Source organism: Erythrolamprus reginae, chromosome 4, assembly GCF_031021105.1.
Source record: "Erythrolamprus reginae isolate rEryReg1 chromosome 4, rEryReg1.hap1, whole genome shotgun sequence".
Lineage (NCBI taxonomy): Eukaryota > Metazoa > Chordata > Lepidosauria > Squamata > Dipsadidae > Erythrolamprus > Erythrolamprus reginae.
The window spans coordinates 102,501,328-102,521,866 of NC_091953.1; the positions used below are offsets into that span (position 1 = coordinate 102,501,328).

The 20,539-nt window shown below is 35.1% G+C and overlaps 1 protein-coding gene across 1 annotated transcript in view; it reads left to right on the forward strand.

The window, feature by feature from the left end:
- Window positions 1-20,145, forward strand: part of RGPD4 (RANBP2 like and GRIP domain containing 4) — a 40,017-nt gene extending 19,872 nt beyond the window's left edge. Inside the window, exons 19-29 of the mRNA XM_070751086.1 lie at window positions 2,885-2,982; window positions 3,192-7,656; window positions 12,403-12,567; window positions 13,969-14,055; window positions 14,851-15,053; window positions 16,301-16,553; window positions 17,331-17,423; window positions 17,554-17,699; window positions 18,131-18,404; window positions 18,507-18,841; window positions 19,602-20,145. Coding sequence (XP_070607187.1) covers window positions 2,885-2,982; window positions 3,192-7,656; window positions 12,403-12,567; window positions 13,969-14,055; window positions 14,851-15,053; window positions 16,301-16,553; window positions 17,331-17,423; window positions 17,554-17,699; window positions 18,131-18,404; window positions 18,507-18,841; window positions 19,602-19,907 — 6,425 coding nt within the window. The 3' untranslated portion in view covers window positions 19,908-20,145. The remainder of the gene's footprint in view (window positions 1-2,884; window positions 2,983-3,191; window positions 7,657-12,402; window positions 12,568-13,968; window positions 14,056-14,850; window positions 15,054-16,300; window positions 16,554-17,330; window positions 17,424-17,553; window positions 17,700-18,130; window positions 18,405-18,506; window positions 18,842-19,601) is intronic.
- Window positions 20,146-20,539: the final 394 nt, after the last annotated feature.

Sequence of the window (20,539 nt, forward strand, 5' to 3'; positions counted from 1 at the left end):
TTAACTTTCAGATAAGTTTGTATGATTGCTGGTCATCTCAGATTTATATTATAGAGGTTTCTTGCTAAAGTAATATCTGAGTGTAAGGGTGAACATAGTGTTAGAAGCTTTATTGAGATCTGTAGTTCATTTTGCTGTGAAGGTTACATTTATAGTGGGTGGATGGTAATTTTAAAATCATGTTGCAGGAGGGACAGTTTTCTTTAAGAAGCTTTACGGTAACATACTTTACAATTAGGATTAAATTAATATTGACCTTAATATTTCTTGAAATCTGTAGCTAAGTTTTACAACATGATTAATTTTTATTAATGCTTACAAATAGCAACTTTGCATTCACATTCCTATAGGTTTTTCTTGCTATAGAATTTTTTATTTTATTTTTATTGATAAAAGTTAGAATGGAGGATTATGAGATAACTGTAGACCTTTCCTTGAGGTGCGTAGTTACATTTAATGGAGCTATTAACTTATTAGTGACTTTTTGTCAGTATTGCTACTCTGATAGTCATTTTCCCATGGAGAATGCTTCCAAGGTAACTTTGAGGGGGGGGGGCCAGTTTTCAGTAAATGTCGATAAGTTTAATGTTGGCTGCTGTGGACTGTGGGTAACTAAATTTGGAACTAAGGTTAGTTTTATTATTTATTTATTAGATTTGTATGCAGCCCCTCTCCATAGACTCGGGGTGGCTCACAACAATAATAAAACAATGTATGACAAATCTAATGTTTAAAGTAACTAAAACACCCTTATTAAAAAGCAAAACATACATATATTTTTATTATTATCAGCAGTCTTAAATTCACCTTGCAGTGGGGAATTCTATCTGAGAGCATAGCCACGATAAATTTTATTTTGACATTAAAGTTAGTGTAAACTTAGACTTCCTTGAGAATTTATTGAATATATTTCTTTTGCTGTTAGGATTAGATGTCCTTGAAGTCTAAGGCTAAATTTAACAGAACAGTTAGTTTTTTGGATCAATTTTAATGATTAGTCAAATTTTATGCTTGTATTAAAGATATTGTTTGCTCTGGACAATTTATGATAATTCTTTTGTCATAATTAAAAAAATAATAATTAGGTTTAATAATAATTAGGTTAGGTTTCCTTAAGAGGTAGGATTAAATTTAATGATACTGTTAGGTTTTTGGATAATTGTTTTGGTGGTCCTATTCCTATTTTCTCTTTTGTACCTTTTAGGTAAAGAATTGTTTCTTGGCTAGGCTTTAATGAGGTTCAAAATAACGTAATGGGTAGCATTATGATGAGTATTTATTAGTATAAAAAGTCTTAAAATTTTCACATATTGTTACTGAAAGGTTTTAACTTTTAATACTTTCAACTTTTAATAAATTTTAAATACTGTACTATAAAATTGAGGTATTAAAAGTTAATACACAGTAGAGTTCCTAGAGGTTGATGGCTCCATATATGTGAAGTTTAGACTAGTAAAAAAACTAAAGAAACTTTACTGAAGAATTTAAATATCTCTTGATATCTCCCTGACGTTTCTTATTTTCCCTTGTTGGATGGATCTTTGGGAATATTAACAGTTTAAATTGCTGATGTTGAGCTTTTGGATCTGGCATAGAGGAATAGACGGTTAATCAAAAAGTTGATTAGAAATTATTCTCAGTTTGATAATGTACTCAAGGTCAATTGGTCTCTTTATGAAAACTTTACCACCTCATATGTTAGAGCTTTTATTCATTTAACTCCTCCTCTCTGGAATTGACTTCTCCCTTGAGTGACTTATAAAGTTCAAAAAAAATTAAAGTTTAGTTTAAAATATCTCTTAAAATGCTTCTTTTTGCAAAACCTTTGAGAAAGGAATAGCTAGAGGTATAACAAGCAGGAAGAGGGAGATTATGATCCCGCTATATAGAATGCTGGTGAGACCACATTTGGAATACTGTGTTCAGTTCTGGAGACCTCACCTACAAAAAGATATTGACAAAATTGAACGGGTCCAAAGATGGGCTACAAGAATGGTGGAAGGTCTTAAGCATAAAACATATCAGGAAAGACTTAATGAACTCAATCTGTATAGTCTGGAGGACAGAAGAAAAAGGGGGGACATGATCGAAACATTTAAATATATTAAAGGGTTAAATAAGGTCCAGGAGGGAAGTGTTTTTAATAGGAAAGTGAACACAAGAACAAGGGGACACAATCTGAAGTTAATTGGGGGAAAGATCAAAAGCAACATGAGAAAATATTATTTTACTGAAAGAGTAGTAGATCCTTGGAACAAACTTCCAGCAGACGTGGTAGATAAATCCACAGTAACTGAATTTAAACATGCCTGGGATAAACATATATCCATCCTAAGATAAAATACAGAAAATAGTATAAGGGCAGACTAGATGGACCATGAGGTCTTTTTCTGCCGTCAGACTTCTATGTTTCTAAACTGAAGAAATCTCTGTCTCCTTTTTTGGCTATTTTTTGTAGGTTAATACTGAATATATGCTTTATATTGTTTTTTAAAATGTGCATAAATTATTTATATAATAATATTCGTTTATACTATATATAATTTTGTTTTACCTTTATTGTGCTTTATCATATTGGCACACTGAATAAAATCCCTGTTCTAGGAAGATTTCATTGAAGATTGATAATGAATGACATCCCAACAATGAGGAATTTTAATTGGATAATTGTTTAGAAGGGATTTTTCTTAAAATAATTTATGTAGGGATAAGGGGAATTTAAGAATGCTTCAATTTACTGATATTATAATCAGTTTAAAAATGATCAGAAGTGCTATTAGATCAGAAGTGCTAACTAGCCATTGTACTTTAACATGAAATGGTAACATAGTGAAATTGCAGGGAAATGTATACATTTTCTAATGGATGTTTTTTGTGTGTTCAGTTGCTACTACAGGACCATCAGTCTATTACAACCCATCGCCAGCATATAATTCTCAGTATCTTCTACGAACAGCAGCAACCAATGTAACTCCCACAAAGGTAATGTTCAGTGTTTTTGGAAAGTGAGTTACATTTCCTATTGTATTCTTCATTACATCTTATAAAAGTTGAGTCAGGTACATAGTTTGCAAAACACAGTAGAAATTAGCAGAAAATAATGAAAACAAAGCATTTTTTTTTTTAAAAAAAGCATTCATTGTTTGATAAAGGATGCAATAAACCTAACACTGAGCTTTGTTCTTTTTTAGCCTCCTGTCTACGCCATGAATAGACTTACGCCCCAGCAACATATATATACATATCAACAACCCATACATACTCCTCCATTACAGAATACAACTGCTTGCATGTTTCCACAAGATATGTATGGTACACCACTACGTTATGATTCTTCTGCAAGTGGAATTTTGTCTCCACGTGGCAATGAAGACTACTACAATTATAGTGTGCCACCAACAACCACGAATCCACCCCTCCCAGAACCAGGCTACTTTACAAAACCTTCCACAGCACCTCCTGTTGCCAGACCTGCAGAAACAAAGGTGATAGAATTTGGGAAGTCAAACTTTGGACAGCCTCCTGTATCAGCAAATGGAACAAATCCTTCATTAATAACTTCTACCCAGCCAACTACTTTTAAATTTAATTCTAATTTCAAATCTAATGATGGAGATTTCACTTTTTCATCGCCTCAAGTTGTAGGACAGCCCCACAATGCAAACTTTAACAACAGTGAAAGCCTATTGGGTCTTCTGACATCAGATAAACCCATCAAAGAGGAGCGATACTCAGGACAGAAACCACTTGCTGAATATGCCACAGGGCAGCGCAACATATTCAGTTTTGTTGGTAAAAATTCTGGTGTTTCCTTGACAGATAAAATGGGACATACTCAATCCAAGCCCTCTGAATTTGGCAAGGATGATACGTTTGGTTGTCAAGATCCTGGCAAGCCTGTATTTGGGACGCCAAACTTAGATGTAGCAAACAGAAGTCATGAAACAGATGGTGGCAGTGTCCACGGTGGTGGTGATGAAGAAGATGATGGTCCTCATTTTGAACCTGTTGTCCCTCTGCCTGATAAGATTGAAGTAAAAACAGGTGAAGAAGATGAAGAAGAGATCTTCTGTAACAGAGCAAAACTTTTCCGTTTTGACAGTGAAAGTCGAGAATGGAAAGAAAGAGGTGTTGGTAATGTTAAAATTCTGAGACATAAAACAACAGGCAAAATTCGACTACTTATGAGACGAGAACAAGTGCTAAAAATTTGTGCAAATCATTATATAAATCCTGATACAACTTTGAAACCAAATGCTGGGTCAGACAAATCTTTTGTATGGCATGCTGTGGACTATGCAGATGAATTGCCAAAGCCTGAGCAACTTGCCATTAGATTTAAAACTCCGGAAGAAGCAATCCTTTTCAAGTGTAAATTTCAGGAAGCACAAAATAGTTTGAAGGGTACTGAATCAGACCTTGATCGGCAAGTGGTTCCAAACATTAGGTCATCAAGAGAAACTGCTGCACAGGATAGGAAAGAGCCTGGCAAAGCTGAAACTGGATTCCTGAATTCTGGATTTCACTTCAAGAGTGGAGGGACCCCCTTCAGTGGTAGTCCTCAGGTTCCTTGTCCTGACATTAACAGCAAAGTAAAAAATACCAATGCCAGGAACGCTTTTCCAATTACATCAGGTGGAACTGCACCAACATCCTTTTCACTTGGGAAAGATCTTTCTGGAACACAAACGATGTATGGTTTTGGAGAGCAGTTCAGGTTGAAGAAAGACCAGTGGGAATGTAGCACGTGTTTAGTTAAGAATGAAATAACTTCACAAACATGTGTAGCATGCCAGTCTCCAAACCCTTCTAATTTGGATGCTCAGGTTGTACTTCCAGGAGAATCATCTGCATCTTTAAAGCCTGGCAGTGAGGGAGCACAGAATACATTTGGACCCCTTTCTACTACCGTGAAAAACCAATGGGAATGCAAGAACTGTTCTTGGAAAAATGAAGCAAATGCTTCTCATTGTACTAGCTGCAAGAATCCCAGTGGGATCAGCACACCAAAGTTTGGTTCTCAAGCCAAATTCAAATTTGGCCACACGGATAATTCAAAAGATACTTCAAAAGTTCCACAGAGTGGCTTTGGGGCTGCTTTTGTGAAGAAGGAAGGACAATGGGACTGTGGTATATGTTTAGTACGAAATGATGGCTCTTTGCTAACTTGTGCAGCTTGTGAGGCTCCAAATCCCTCTTGTGATGCTGCCCCTGTGTCTGCTAGCGGACCACCAGCTGTTTTTGGCTTCAAGAGCAAGCTATCTGAATCTGCTGGCAAGCCACCACAAGAGACAGGTTTTAAATGTGAAATATCAGACAAGGGTTTTAAATTTGGCTTTCCCCCAGACCAAGAAAAATCTTCCTTTCCATTCCAGGTTCCTGCTACTACTGAGCCAAAGGCTATAAAGGGAGGGTTTAATTTTTCAATGCCTATCCCACCAGGAGAATTTAAATTTGGTATTCAGGATTCTAGTAAAGAGGTTGCAAATGCTGAGCAAAATAACGAAGTTAATGTCTTTAACAGTATTGATGAGAAACAGACAGAAACACAGATTGTTGAGAAAGAGACGGAAACACAGTTGCCCAGTGCATGTAACAAACCAAGGAGTGATTTGGTTTTTGGTCATCAGACCGATGCTTTCACTTTTGCTGATCTTGCCAAATCAGGCGAAGGATATAAGTTTGGTCAAAAAGATCCTAATTTTAAGGGCTTCACAGGTGCAGGTGAAAAACTCTTTTCTTCTCAGACTTCTAAAATGTCTTCCAAGCTAAATACTTCTGCTGATCTTGAAAAAGATGATGATGCATATAAAACGGAGGATAGTGACGATATTCATTTTGATCCGGTTGTTCAGATGCCTGAAAAAGTGGAACTTGTGACAGGAGAAGAGGATGAGAAAGCTCTGTATTCACAAAGGGTGAAACTGTTCAGGTTTGATGCAGAAATTAAGCAGTGGAAAGAGCGTGGCGTGGGCAACCTGAAAATCCTTAAGAATGAAGTTAATGGTAAACTCCGGATGCTCATGAGGCGTGAACAAGTATTCAAGGTTTGTGCAAATCACTGGATCACAACTACTATGAATCTGAAACCTCTCTCTGGCTCAGACAAAGCATGGATGTGGCTGGCTAATGACTTCTCTGATGGAGATGCAAAGTTGGAGCAATTAGCAGCTAAATTCAAATCTTCAGAACAGGCTGAAGAATTCAGACTGAAATTTGAAGAATGTCAAAGGCTGTTGCTGGACATACCACTTCAAACCCCACACAAACTTGTAGATAGTGGAAAGACAGCTGAGCTGATACAAAAAGCAGAAGACATGAAAACTGGGTTGAAAGATCTCAAAACTTTCCTTACAGATGACAAAACGAAACTCACAGATGAAGAGAAAACTTTAGTATCTTCCTCTGATAGTTCTGATCTAGTTATAAAGCCACATGCTGAAAGTACTGGACCTACATTAGAGTGGGACAACTATGACTTGCGTGGAGAAGCTCTGGATGATAGCACTGACAGTTCGGTGTATTCAATGCCTCGAGCAAGTAGCCCTGTGCGGAAAAATCTTTTTACATTTGGAGAATCTGCCGCAGGATTTAACTTCAGTTTCAAATCCGCACTAAGTCCTTCAAAATCTCCTTCCAAACAGAATCAAAGTAGGGTTTCTGTTGGTACAGATGAAGAGTCTGATATCACCCAAGAAGATGAAAGAGATGGTCCATATTTTGAGCCAGTTGTACCTTTACCTGATCTTGTGGAAGTAACAAGTGGCGAAGAAAATGAGCAAGTAGTCTTTAGCCACCGAGCTAAACTATATAGATATGATAAAGATGCTCACCAATGGAAAGAGAGGGGCATTGGGGATATAAAGATCTTGCAGAACTATGACACTAAGCAGGTTCGTGTAGTTATGAGAAGGGATCAGGTGTTAAAGCTTTGTGCCAACCATAGAGTAACCCCCAATATGAACATCCAGAAAATGAACGGTGCAGAGCGAGCCTGGGTATGGACTGCCTGTGACTTTGCCGAAGGAGAAAGAAAGATGGAGCTCTTTGCCGTGAGGTTTAAACTTCAGGATGTTGCTGATTCATTTAAGAACATTTTTGAGGAAGCAAAACATGCTCAAGAAAGAGACATTTTAATCACACCGCTCTCTTCCCGTACTAACACCCCAAAAGAATCTCCCTGTGGAAAGATTGCGGTTGCAGTATTGGAAGAAACCACCAGGGAGAGAACTGATTTAAAGGAGGATGAAGAAACAGTTGTCGAAGCTCCGGAGACTTCAGTAACTGAAGACACAGCTGAGATACCAACGAAAGCTGTTGTTTCCCCTCCTAAATTTGTATTTGGCTCCGAGTCTGTTAAAACTATATTTAATGACAAAAAAGCAAAGCCTTTTACATTTGGAAACACATCAGCAACAGGATCACTCTTTGGTTTCAGTTTTAATGCCCCTCCCAAAAGTGATGATTCCGTGAGTCAGACCATGAATGCAAAAAAATCAGATAGCTCACAGGATGTTGCAGCTTGCAGACATGTGGAACACCATCAAAATAGTAATGCTGCTAATTGGAAGCCCCAAGAAGGCCAAGGAGGAACCCCAGTGGCTACCTCAAAAGCAGAAGCGGCTTCTGACTTTTCATTCAAAATACTAGAAAAAGGTAAGCATTTCTTGAATTGTAGTTTGCTTACAAGCTGCAGCTGAAATCTTTGAATAGAGTATATATTTATGTATCACCTGCCTTTAAAAAATTATGACACTTTTTTTTAACTAAACCTGCAATGCTAAACTTAAAATGTTTCTGTTAGAGACAGACTTCTATCATTGTCTGTAGATATTCTTTTTGCTATCTACAATTACATCTTTGGGTATGGTTTTAGATGCTATTATTTGACTGCTTTTTTATTTCCTGAAAAATCAAAACAGATGAATAACCTTAAGGAATTAATGAAATTGCCTAAAATGTACATGTATTTGTTATATACATTTCTCATAGATGTAATTTAATTTTAGAAATAGACATGCAGCTATTAGCACATAATTCCCCAATTCATTTGATTCCCCAAAAAGCCACTTTTAAGGGTTAAGGAGCCTCAAGAAAGTCCTAATATGGTGGGGGCAAGAATCAGGAAATTGAATAGAGGTTATCTCATTTTACATAATATATCTTGCTTTAAACCATAATTACAGTTTGTTATGTTTGGGGTTTGCATTTTGTATAAATTCACCCATTATATTTTATATTGTGAGTCTGCAACATTTAATTGGGTGAAACAATGCATCACAGGGCAACAGTTTTTGAACCAAGGGTACGTCAGTTTAGAAAATCTGGGACCCGTGACTCTATGATTGAAGGAAGTCAGAGGTTGCTTCCACGCTTTTTTGCTCTTGGTCAATCTGTTTCTCTGTTTAGTAAGAAAATATATCTGAAGTGCTGACCTAATGGGTTAGTAAACTGTAATTGATTTAGTCAAAGCATTGTGTGTAAATATAGTCATTATGACTTACTGATAAGCAGCATCAGCAAAGAGCAGGGACACGGCAGTGTCATGTGACATATTGGGACTGTGGGCGTGACCAGCACATGATGCATCCAGACCATGGGCCTGGAGTTTGGCAGCCCTGTCATAGAGAATATGATCTCTTCCTGCTGTTATTTTCAGTGACAACATAAAGTAGAATCAGCATTTTTATCTACCGGTAATCAATTCAGTTATTTGTAATGATGACTATAATGATTTTTTAAAAACTTGATACAAACTTTAAAAGAGAAAACAGAGAACAAATGATAAAAGAATTGCAGAACTGCAAGTTTTGCTTTAAGTTTGTAACTACTCTAGTTGAAATATAAAAATAACAATGCAATTCTTCAGTATTGTAAACCTGCAGTGTTACTGTCATTTTTAATTATTCATCAGTGCCCATTTCTCCTTTAGTAACGCTAACTCAGTACTTATATTAATACAATTTATTTTTTAGGATTTAATTTTAGTCTTTTTAAATCTAACCCAATGGCCTTTTGGACGAGTTCATCCCCCTCTCAATCCAGTAGTGAAGGTATTTAGTATGAATAAAGTGGTGCATCACTTCTTGGAAATTCTCCTCAAATAACAGTATGGAAATAGAAAGATTAACATGCACGTTGAAGAAAAATAGACTGCATTGATTTGTGATATAAAAGCTGATTCTTTAAACACTTACCAGTTTGGATTGTTTAGTTCTTTTATCTTCTATGCCCTAATCTATTGGCTTTTAATTGTTGCTTGACTTATGATGATAAAAAATTAGTAAAGGTGCTTGCTGGTCTTCATGGAAGGTGGTGGAAGGAACTTGAAAGAATTGTTGTATTATCTTTTTAAAGTAAACTTTGATGATGGAAGTGTATTGTAGGGGTTTCTCTTTTCCAAGATTCTTTCCAAAGGATATGACTTATTTATGAACAAGCATGACTACCAAAGTACCAATTGTCCACAATCTTTGTTTTTAATTCTATTTTTCTTCTTTAATATTTCAAAGCTGGTGCCTTTTCATCAAATTTTAAAAATGAAGTGTTACGAAAAATAAAAATAAAAACATTTTCATTACAGATATGATATCCTCAGTCCAAACTGGGCCATAGATAACAGAAGGATTTCTTCTATTTAGTGAAAGAGTTATTGATAGAAGAGAGGTTCCCATGATAGAGAACACCAAGAGAAGAGAATATCTGTAGCTCAGGGTTGAACTGTGGAGCCCTTGGTGCTCTCAGTTTGCGTTGCAATATTTCATTACCTGTCTTGGGTAATGAAGAAAGGAAATCTTCTCAAGAGGAAAGCCAGACCCCCACCAACACTGATAGGGCAAGCTACTGTATATTACAGGAAGCAAACCCCACTCTCAGTAGCATTAATGATGCTACCTAGTTGGGTAACATCGAACAATCAAACCTAGAAAGCAGCAAGGACTCCACAATAGAAAACAGTAAAGAAGAGACTGCTTCCTTCTGTAACTTCTTATTCTATTTTTCATAGCTTCTTCATATTCCAGAGGAGATTGTAATAGCATAAAAAACTTCTGGTGAATATTTAACTTCACAGTCATCTTATAAATAGAATTTTATAGATCTTTAAATCCAAGCCAAAAATTCTATAAATGCTAACATTCAGATTTTCTACAATTTTTTTGAAACAATTTTTTTCACGCTAGTTTTCTCCATTACCGGAACAGAGAACTTTTTGGAGCCTTGAATGCTGGTTACATGTATTGTAAACTTATGCCTTCCTTGCAACCAATCACCACATGTGTATGCATGGATGCAGAGCTAAGTAGAGAAATACATAGATACATTCTGGGTCACACAATTGGAAACAAGTGAATTTCATTTGTATTTAAAAATAATTATGAAATTTCGACATGCTTTAATTAATTTTTCAGCTTATAAAATAGAATGATTAAAAAGGAAAAGCTCATAGGCTTAGATTTTATTAAAGTTGAATCTAATTCACTTAGCGTTTTCTTTTTACTAAGGCACTTTGCACAAAAATATACTTTCTGGAATCCTTAATTCTACATTTCTGTTACAATTCTTGAACATTCAATCCTATCACCTATTCAGGATTTGAATAGCATTTTTAGTGGAAACACAATAATTGATACAGTAAGCAGGCATGAAAGTACGTTGCCATTGCAAAGAATGACCCGCCCAAAATCATTGAGCTGCCTTCATAGCTAAGAACTCATAGTTTCTGCTTTCTAGTCTGTTACTAATCCAAACTAGGTTTCTAATCACTGGTGTTTTTTGCCTTCTTTTACCACCTTCTCTTCACCCACATGTGGGTACGTGCAAGAAGAAAAGAAGTAAAAAGAGACAGATTTTGTCAGCACTATTTTGTTTTGGAAAAAGGCCAAGAGAGTTGATTGATTCAATCGATCCTGTTTGTATATCACAGATGACTGCAACTATAGACAATTTAAATAAAAGTAGTTTTCTCTTCTGTGCAATCTGTTTTGTACTCCAGTCTTGTCAGGCTCCAAAAACTAAGAAAGACATGCTGAGATCTTCTAAGTTGTTTTCCTTTATTGATCCTTGCCTATGGATAGAAATATTGCCAAACTACTAAAGCAGGCTACTTGCAATACAAAACATATATTCTGAAAATTAATAGTGAAAATTAATAATGCTCCTCTTACCATACAAACTACAATATCTAAACTTAGCTGTCTTTTGCTCTTCTGGGAAAATACCGTTCCTTCTGGGAATCCAGGCTACATTCCACTACAGGTCTGCCTTGTAGAGCTGACAGTTCTTGGTCCCTCAGTTGAATAAACTACTTTATAATTCCATTAATACTGTTCTGTATGAACTATGTCAACCTTTCACTTTTTAAAATTGGTGGAATATTTAATCTTTGGACAAATTTTAATTAGTCCTGGCCCTGAGAATTGATACATAAAATATTGATACCTAAAACTAATTTGAAAATTCAGAATTTTCTTTACCGTAAAATCTTCTGTCACAGGAAATTTGTTTATTAGTTTATTGCAACATGAGCTGTTCATACATTGAAGTAGAAAAGAAAAAAAAATACCATACTGTCAATGAAGAGCAGCAGTAGCTCTCGGAATTCATAAACGAGTTCCCATCATATTTTTTTAAAAACAAATTTAATTTCAGTAAATAAATTTATTTCCAAAATAGCCAAATGAAGTGGGCACATTCACAAAATTTAAGAGTTCAGACCCTGTTTTCCATAGGAGCAGAAAGATGCAGAGTCTAAGAACAGAACAGAGCCAGTATGCTGGGTGCTAGGAAAAGAAAAGCGAAGAACAGAGCAAGGGAAATATTGGAAACAAAACCCCCTCATTCTCAGTTTGTTCCCCCAAAGAAGAAAATATGGCAGTTCTAAATCAAGCTGTAAAAACAGGAGGCACCCTGAAGATAAAAAGTGGCCTAAAGTTGTGTGCATGTGTTAACATTCTTTGGATTTTAAAACCAGAGCCAAAAGTCTTATAAAAATTAGTGTAGTAACTTTAATATTTTACAAGTTTCATCTCTGAATGATTTATTTAATTTCATTGAACTCCCTAGAGAAGTGTTTGAAACAAAGTACAGAGCCATATGAGGTTACTTTTAGGCTTTGGATTTCAGCCTGTATCACTCAAAATGCTGCTGAATTGTTCTGTAGTCTTTAAAGGAATGGATGAGAATTAACATGTGTTTGAATACAGTTGTCTAATGAGAAGCATGGCATGATTTTGTCTTATGTTCTTGGCTAAAAACAAAGTTCTTATATTAACTAAGCTTTCCTTCTTTCTGAATAATATGAAGTATATTGTCTTCAGATTGATTATATACTTTGATTTGTACATGTGCTGGTATTGTAATTTCTTACTTGCTAAAGAAATTAATTTGCAACTTGTTTTACAGTTGAGATTAAGAAGGAACTAAATGCAATCCCATCAGATGATGTATTGATCGTGTATGAGTTAATGCCAACCCCTGAACAAAGAGCTCTTGCAGAATACCTTAAATTACCCCCAACATTCTTCTGTTATAAGAATAAACCTGGATATCTGAGTGAAGATGATGATGGTAAGCAAGTTTTCTTGAAAATTATTTGTCTTTTACAAGATCCAAGAATAAGAAAGGAAAAAGCCTTGATCAATTCAACAAGGTTTTTTATTTATTCTCATGCTTTTCTGCATCAATGTGTTCTTCAAAAGAAAGTTATCTGAAGATTTGGCATGAAAATGATATTAGCCCTATTTTTCATCTACCTCTCTTAAAAGAAGTAAAAGACAAATTCTAAATTATACACCGTCAAACATAATCTGATCATCCCATTTGGTAGGCTGGCCTGAGTGCCAGGCTTTGGGAAGTGTGATGAGCATAAGAAAATGAATCTGATCCCAGAGGTCTTGAAATTTATTGTGGTTTTGAACTTTCTGGGTGGTAGTGCAGATCTGTAGCACAATAATAGCTTTCTTTTCCAAGAGGGAAGAGCACAAGCTTGTTTCAAATCAAGCCTGATCATATACAGGGTGATAAAGCTAATGCCACCTCCCATGCAGCTCAAGCTGAAAAGGAATATTAGAAGTGTCTGGAAATCTTTCTCTGTCATAAAAACTCTTGAATATTGGTCAACACCCCCACCCCCCACCCCTCGCAGTTCAAGGACGAGGATTTGTCCATTGGAAGTAAAGAACCTTACCAAATAAAGTTGTTTTGAATTGTCAGAGAGCCAGCCTTTCATTTTAAGAAAGCAGAAACCATGTCACAACTCTCCCACCCATCAAAATTTTAAAACAAAACTACATTCACAAGATCATTTGTTGTTAACTCAATTGATCTTGCCCCTCCTTGTTTCTTATCCTCTTTAAATTTTGTTACATAAACCTTGCCAGTTGGTTGGCATTGAATATTATATATCATACATATTCGAGCTAGTTTTATTAGTGGTTAAAGGCACTAGAAGACAGGAGGGTGTGAGTTCTAATCCTGCTTTAGGAATGAAAGTCAGTTGGAGGACTTTAGGCCAGTAACTGTCTCTCAGCCTAGTTTACCTGACAGGCTTGTAATTATGAATGAAAATAGGGGTGGAAAGACTAAGTTCACAGCTTTGAATTATTTTATAAAAGTAATAAAGGCAGGAAATAAACAAATAAACAAATCTGTCAGAAATGATGTAGGGTCTTCTGCTTGGGTGGAGAGTTAGATTAGATGACTTACCAGGTCCCTTCCAATTCTTAATCTGTTACAGCCAGTCAAATTTTGTTTTTCTATTTCTGAGGAAAACGCAAATAATGATAAAGGAGACTGTTTTGACTATCTGTGGGTTCTCCTTTCCAAGGTTCTTGTGCTTTCTTTGTTGCTATGATTCCATTTTTATGTATAACAAATTCTATCATGTTCCTGATTTTGTTTAAAGTGATACATGTCAACTTTAGTTGTGAGTTGTTGTATCACTCTCTGGATATTTTTTTCATATTTTAGATGAAGACTATGAAACAGCTGTCAGAAGGCTTAATGGAAAATTGTATTTAGAAGAACCTGAAGACAACTCAAAAATAACGAATACAAGTAAACAATACTAATCTAATTATTAATTTTAGAGTTTCTTAGAAGAAATTAGGAAATAAATTTTAAACTCTTCTGATAATTTTCTGCTAGAGCACAGATTTTCAGAATGAAATGGCAATTGGAAACTAAGAAAAAGGGAAATGTAAGGTTATTGTAACTTTAATCTTATGGAATCTAAACATATGGAATTTTATTCCCCACCCATTCAGATGCGGAAAGAGGAATAGTTAGGTTTGAATTCTAGAACTTCTGAGAATTGCCCAGATTTTCCATTGTACTCTAAAGATGTATGGGGAAAAGACCCCTCAGACTTGGACAATCCCACAACAAGAGCTTGTCACCAAATGAAGTTGTTGTTAAAATAGTGTGATTGTTCAGAATGTAGCAGTACAGAAGGACTCTGTTACGAATATTTTAGACTTTGTGATTCTTAGGAGTTGTGAATTCTGGATTCCAAAATTATCTTTCAGGCAGTTTTGTTTGGCTACTGAAGGTCATTACAACTGAATATGTTGATGACTGAGGCTTAGGCTCAACGAATATTGTTTCTTGAATGTCTCTTAATTGTTACCATAAATGAGAAACAAAATTTTCTGTTCTTAAAAGAAGCTTCATCTTGATTTCCATGTGATTCTGAAAGTTCCAGATGCCCCTGTCTGCTAACATTGTTTCCAAAGTATTTGTCACTATATTGGCTTGACTCTTATGTAAGAACTTTCTCCAATTTACTCAGCATATTTAGAAGCTTTATTTTATTATTCTATTTTTCTGATATGTTCTATGTTATCCGTTCAGATGCTGCAGAACATATTGATCCAGAGACTAAGAATGAAATTATTGTTGTTTGGGAAAAGACACCAACTCCCAAGGAAAAAGCTAAAGCAGAAACTCTAAAGCTTCCTCCAACTTTTCTCTGTGGTATTAACAGTGACACTGATGAAGACACGAACAACTTAGAAGACTTTGAGATAGAACTTAGAAAAACTCAAGAAACAAAAGTAAGTAACAGAAGAATTGGCTGTACTCTCCATGCAAAGTCAGTTTCTCACAATTTTGATGTTAGCTTCACTTTTCTATTTCCCATTTTTCCCATATTCAAGTTTAATCTGCTGTTTCTGATGCTACAACATTTCTACAAATATAAAAATATGTGTACTATGTATAGGGCTACATTCGGGATTTTTTTCCCCCTGTGCATGTTGAATGTAAACCAGAGTCTTCCATATTATAATTTTTTTTGCTTGCAGTCAAGCAAGCAAACTATATGTACTACTATACTAATAACCCCCAAAACCAGAAAAAACAAATTGTTGAATACAGCTCATCTGTCTGAACCCCGCAGTACATATCGGACATTAATACAATTGAGAGAGTCCAGAGATATTTTACAAGAAGAGTCGTCCACTTCTCTGTTCACACAGAATACCTTATGCCACCAGACTTGAAATTTTTGGCTTAGACAATTTAGAACTATGTCGCCTTCAGTCTGACCTAAGTTTAACATATAAAATTATCTGCTACAATGCCCTACCTATCAATGACTTCTTTAGCTTCAACCACAACAGTACACGAATACGCAATAGATACAAACTTAAGGTAAACGGCTCCAAACTTGTTTGCAGAAAATACAAATTCAGCAACAGAGTGGTCAATGCCTGGAATGCACTCTTGATTCTGTGGGGTTTTCCCCAAAACCTTAGAGGCCTTACTGCCTACCGTCTCTGTCCTAATGTCCCCATGTATTTGTAATCATTCATATATTTATAACCATGTCTATACATTCATGTATTCACAATCATGTTTATACTTTCTCTGTGATCTTATATATGCTTGACAAACAAATATTCTTCTGCTAACTCAACAATTGACCATTTACTAACATTGCACAGCATAGAGAATTCTTATTGTGTGACTTGCAAAAGCTCAAAACACAGTAATCCTTAGGATATTGTCTGCCCTCTGTTGCATCTGGGTAGGTTCATTTGCACAAGATAATTCTCAGCATTTGACAGTGCTTATTCTGATTGTGGAACTATTTTGTTTATGGATAACAGTTTGGCTTTTGTAATTGTTTAAATTCTTTTGGACTAATATAGGTATGTAATATGAAACCAAGATAATTGGTTTCATTAACTGAACCATGCCTGTGTTTCAAGTGTTATCTGATGAAGTTACCTAAAGAACCCTCAGATACATGTTACATTAAAAAAACATCAATAAAAACAAATATGGTTTCAATTTCCAGGAACCTCAAGCAACTACTTCAACTGATGATGTGTGCTCTGGTAAGGAAGGAGGACCAGATATAGCCTGCAGCATTACTAAAGAATCAGATTCTACAACCAACCCTATGCATTCTACTTGGGATACATTAACAACTGGTGGCAACTCTATTCCTGAAACTACACAGAGCTTTCAAAATTTATTAGAAACAGATGACAAACCTGTTGATTTATCAAATAAGAAGGAAAGTGATTCCATTTCTGAAGCCACTCAAGGTATATTTGTTTATTTGAGTATGAAATGTCAAATGTGCTATGCTAGACAAATTTTTTTAAAAACCCTATTAACTGTAAACATAATTCCAAATTCGTTAAAAGTCATGGAGTAAAAGGGTTTTAATGGGGAGCATAATTTGCTTGTTCAGATAGTATGGATTTTGTGCATGCCTAATATTTTAGTAATATCCTAAGTCAGTGTTTCCCAATCTTGGCAACTTGAAGATATTTGGACTTCAACTCCCAGAATCCAGAATTCCCCAACTGGGAGTTGAAGTCCAAATATCTTCAAGTTGCCAAGGTTGGGAAACACTGTCCTAAGTAGTCCTCGACTTACAACCACAATTGGAACATGAATTTTGGTTGTAAGTTGAGGTACCATGTGACTGGGCCTGATTTTGTATTGTTTTTACAGCAGTAATTAAATGTATCACATAGACATTGGCCAAAAAAAAAAAATCCATATAGGATGTCAACAAAAAGTGGTCATGCGACTGCAACAACTAGTCATAAATGCAATTCAATTGTCAAGCTCCCAAAATGAAGTCATGTGACTGTGGGGAATGGAAGTTTAATGATGGCTGGAACTCTTTTCTAGGCCGTAAAGCAACATTCCCAAGGCCATTGTAACTTTAAACTATCATTAATGAACCATTCATAAATTGAGGATACCTGTATCTGCATTTTGGCATAGGGTTAGAGTTGCAATGTAGAAAGAAAAAGAAAGCTGTTAGTATACAGTAGATGATAAAATTGTACATTTTCCTTTTTTTGTAGAGAAAAATCCCTTTTCCTTTGATAATGTATCAAGCGTATCATTTGCTGATCTGGCTTCAAGCAATTCTGGAGATTTTGCTTTTGGTTCTAAAGGTAAAATATACATCTTGTTTATCATCTGTAGGGAAACTAGCTGGAGTTTTTATTTTAAAAAATCGATATGAAAAGTGAACTGATGTGGGCCTATAAAAGCTTTGATATCTTTATTTTCTCATCTAAATAGACAAAGGTTTTAAGTGGGAAAATACAGGAGCAGTTGTATTTGGAGTACAAGCAGCCGCTAAAGAAGGTTGCGATGGTGATGCAAGTGATGAAGAAGTGGTACACAATGATGATATTCATTTTGAACCAATAGTCTCATTGCCAGAGGTAAGTTTTCTAATCGGAATCTAAGAAGATATATATTTTGTTAGTCAGTTTCCTGTCATAAGGTCCATTTATTTGTCAACTTATTTGTTTTCATTTGTCAGTATTGATCTTGCATTAAATAAATGAAAAGATTAAGAATGGAGGCAATTTGCTTATTGTGTTGTGGGACTAAAATTCCAGATTTTAGTTTTCATAATTCTCCAAATCTCCATAATCCATAATATGTGATATATGTTGCTTTAAAAAACAACAACACTAGACTTGTGTTTGTGTGTCTATGTAAAATACATATAATACGCATAGAGACACACAAACCTGCATACAGCGATAAGTCTGGAAAGAGAGTGATAAGAGTCCTTATCGTTCTTTACTCCCAATTAAACACCACTGCAGTGGTGTCCACATTCAAAATGATCACTTATTCCTGCTAGGTTGAAGTAAAATCTGGAGAAGAAGATGAAGAAATTATCTTCAAAGAAAGGGCAAAACTATACAGGTGGGACAGAGAAGTCAATCAATGGAAAGAACGTGGTGTTGGAGAAATAAAGATTCTCTTCCATACGCACAAAAAATGTTACCGAATTTTAATGAGACGGGATCAAGTTCTCAAAGTCTGTGCAAATCATATAATCACAAAAACAATAGACTTAAAACCCTTGAATTCTTCAAACAATGCTATGGTTTGGACTGTAACAGATTATGCTGGTGAGTTGCGTTTTTTTAGATGTCTCATAATTTCAGTATCCTTTCTACTACTTTTACAAGCAAGATCACTCTGCTATTAAAATACTTGAATTTCGATTTCAGATGGTGAACCTAAAGTAGAACAGCTTGCAGTTAGATTTAAGACCCAAGAATTGGCTGATACCTTCAAGAAGAGATTTGAAGATTGTCAACAGATTTTGTCGGAAGAACAGAAGGGACACTTATCTCTTGCAACAAAATTTTCAAAGGAATCTAATCCTGTAGTATATTTTGAAGTTTCTGTTGATGATGAATCTTTAGGGCATGTAACAATAGAATTATTTTCCAATGTTGTTCCTCAAACCGCTGAGAACTTCAGGGCATTGTGCACAGGTGAAAAAGGATTTGGATTCCGAAACTCTACATTTCACAGAATAATTCCAGATTTTGTCTGTCAGGTAAGTTAAAATACATTGAGAGATTGATCAAAAGGAATTAAAATTTCAGTTTTATTGTCTATTTGTTGCTGCATCATTTTCAGAGTTCCAAAGGAAATTCTGACAGAAAAAAATGTGGAGTTACTGTTTCAAATTCATATGTACATTTTTAAAAAATTGAAATCAATTTAGATAGAGTACCGAAAAAGTTATCAATACAGAAAATATAATTACAAATTTAAAAAGCAGAAGGGAAATTCTAAACAGTGGCATAACTGAATTTATTTGAATTAGTAATAATGAGTAACTATGATTGAGTAATTATTTGTTTATTTATCAAATTTATATGGCTGCCCTTCTCACCTGAAGTGATTCTTGGGTCCTAAAATATAAAATGAAAGTAAATTCAACTGGAAATTATAGATGCAGTTAGGCTGTGTGTTTGAACAGTATTGAATTTATAGTTGTAGTTTGCCATTGGGTTTGAAGAGTATTAAATCTTAGGTCTAAAAGTGAACCTAAACTTTTAACTTAAACCTTTGAATTAATACATGTAAAAAGGAAAACATACTTTATTGTTTGAATGCTGCCAATTACCGGTATATGAATAATTTTTTCATATGATTTTTTCTAAATCAATCGGGATCCTATATTCCATTGTCGTTGAGAAAGGATTTCTTTGTTTAAGGATGAATTATTATTAATAAACATGCTTGGGTTGTATTTGAGATGTTTCCACCTATTGCATATGTTACTAATTTCTGAATTTCTTTCAATCCAGGGAGGTGACATCACTAAGCATGATGGTACAGGGGGACAGTCCATTTATGGAAATTCATTTGAAGATGAAAATTTTGAAATAAAACACACTGGTCCTGGCCTATTGTCAATGGCAAATCGTGGCAGAGATACCAACAATTCTCAATTCTTTATTACTCTCAAAAAAGCAGAACAGTTGGACTTTAAACATGTTGTGTTTGGGATGGTAAAGGATGGGATGGATATAGTGAAAAAAATTGAATCTTTTGGTTCTCCCAAAGGAATAGTGTCAAAAAGAATTGTGATTACAGATTGTGGGCAAAAATAAAATGATTCTGTTGACATACTTGGATATTAAACAAACCTTCAGCAGATTTAGACAAGGTTATGTTCAGGGTTTTTTGTTTGTTTAAAAAATGAACAACTTCTGATGTATAAATGTAAAGTTACAGCTCATAGCTGAGTACTTTTTAAAATGTGTTTCAATTGCCTGCATGTTGTGAAATAAACGTTCGAACAGTAATTTTGTTTCCTCCTGACTTTATATTAAATAATTTAAAATGAAATCCCAAGTGTCTGGAGTTTTGTGTTTCTGTATGCTTCTTGGCTTAACTGAATGATTCAAATATTACAAGATAATTTAATTGCTACTTCTACAACGTATATTTGTATTAGAAAAGTATTTTCTATACAAACAAAACAATGCAACATCTTGAGTTGCTCCAGTGGCAATGTTTAGTTGTCTTATTTTGATATTGTATGTCTTTAAAAAAATAGACGACTGCCTGTGGAAATTCTCAATTATCCAGGTTATAGTTGTCTCAAAGCTGCTTTTTCAAGAGGCAACTGGACTTTCCAGAAATATAGACTACTTTCTGAAATTATAGGTGGCATGTACATGCTTTTACTTTAGAGATACAGCATTTACATGTTGCCAATAAAAACTCTAGTGCTTAAAGC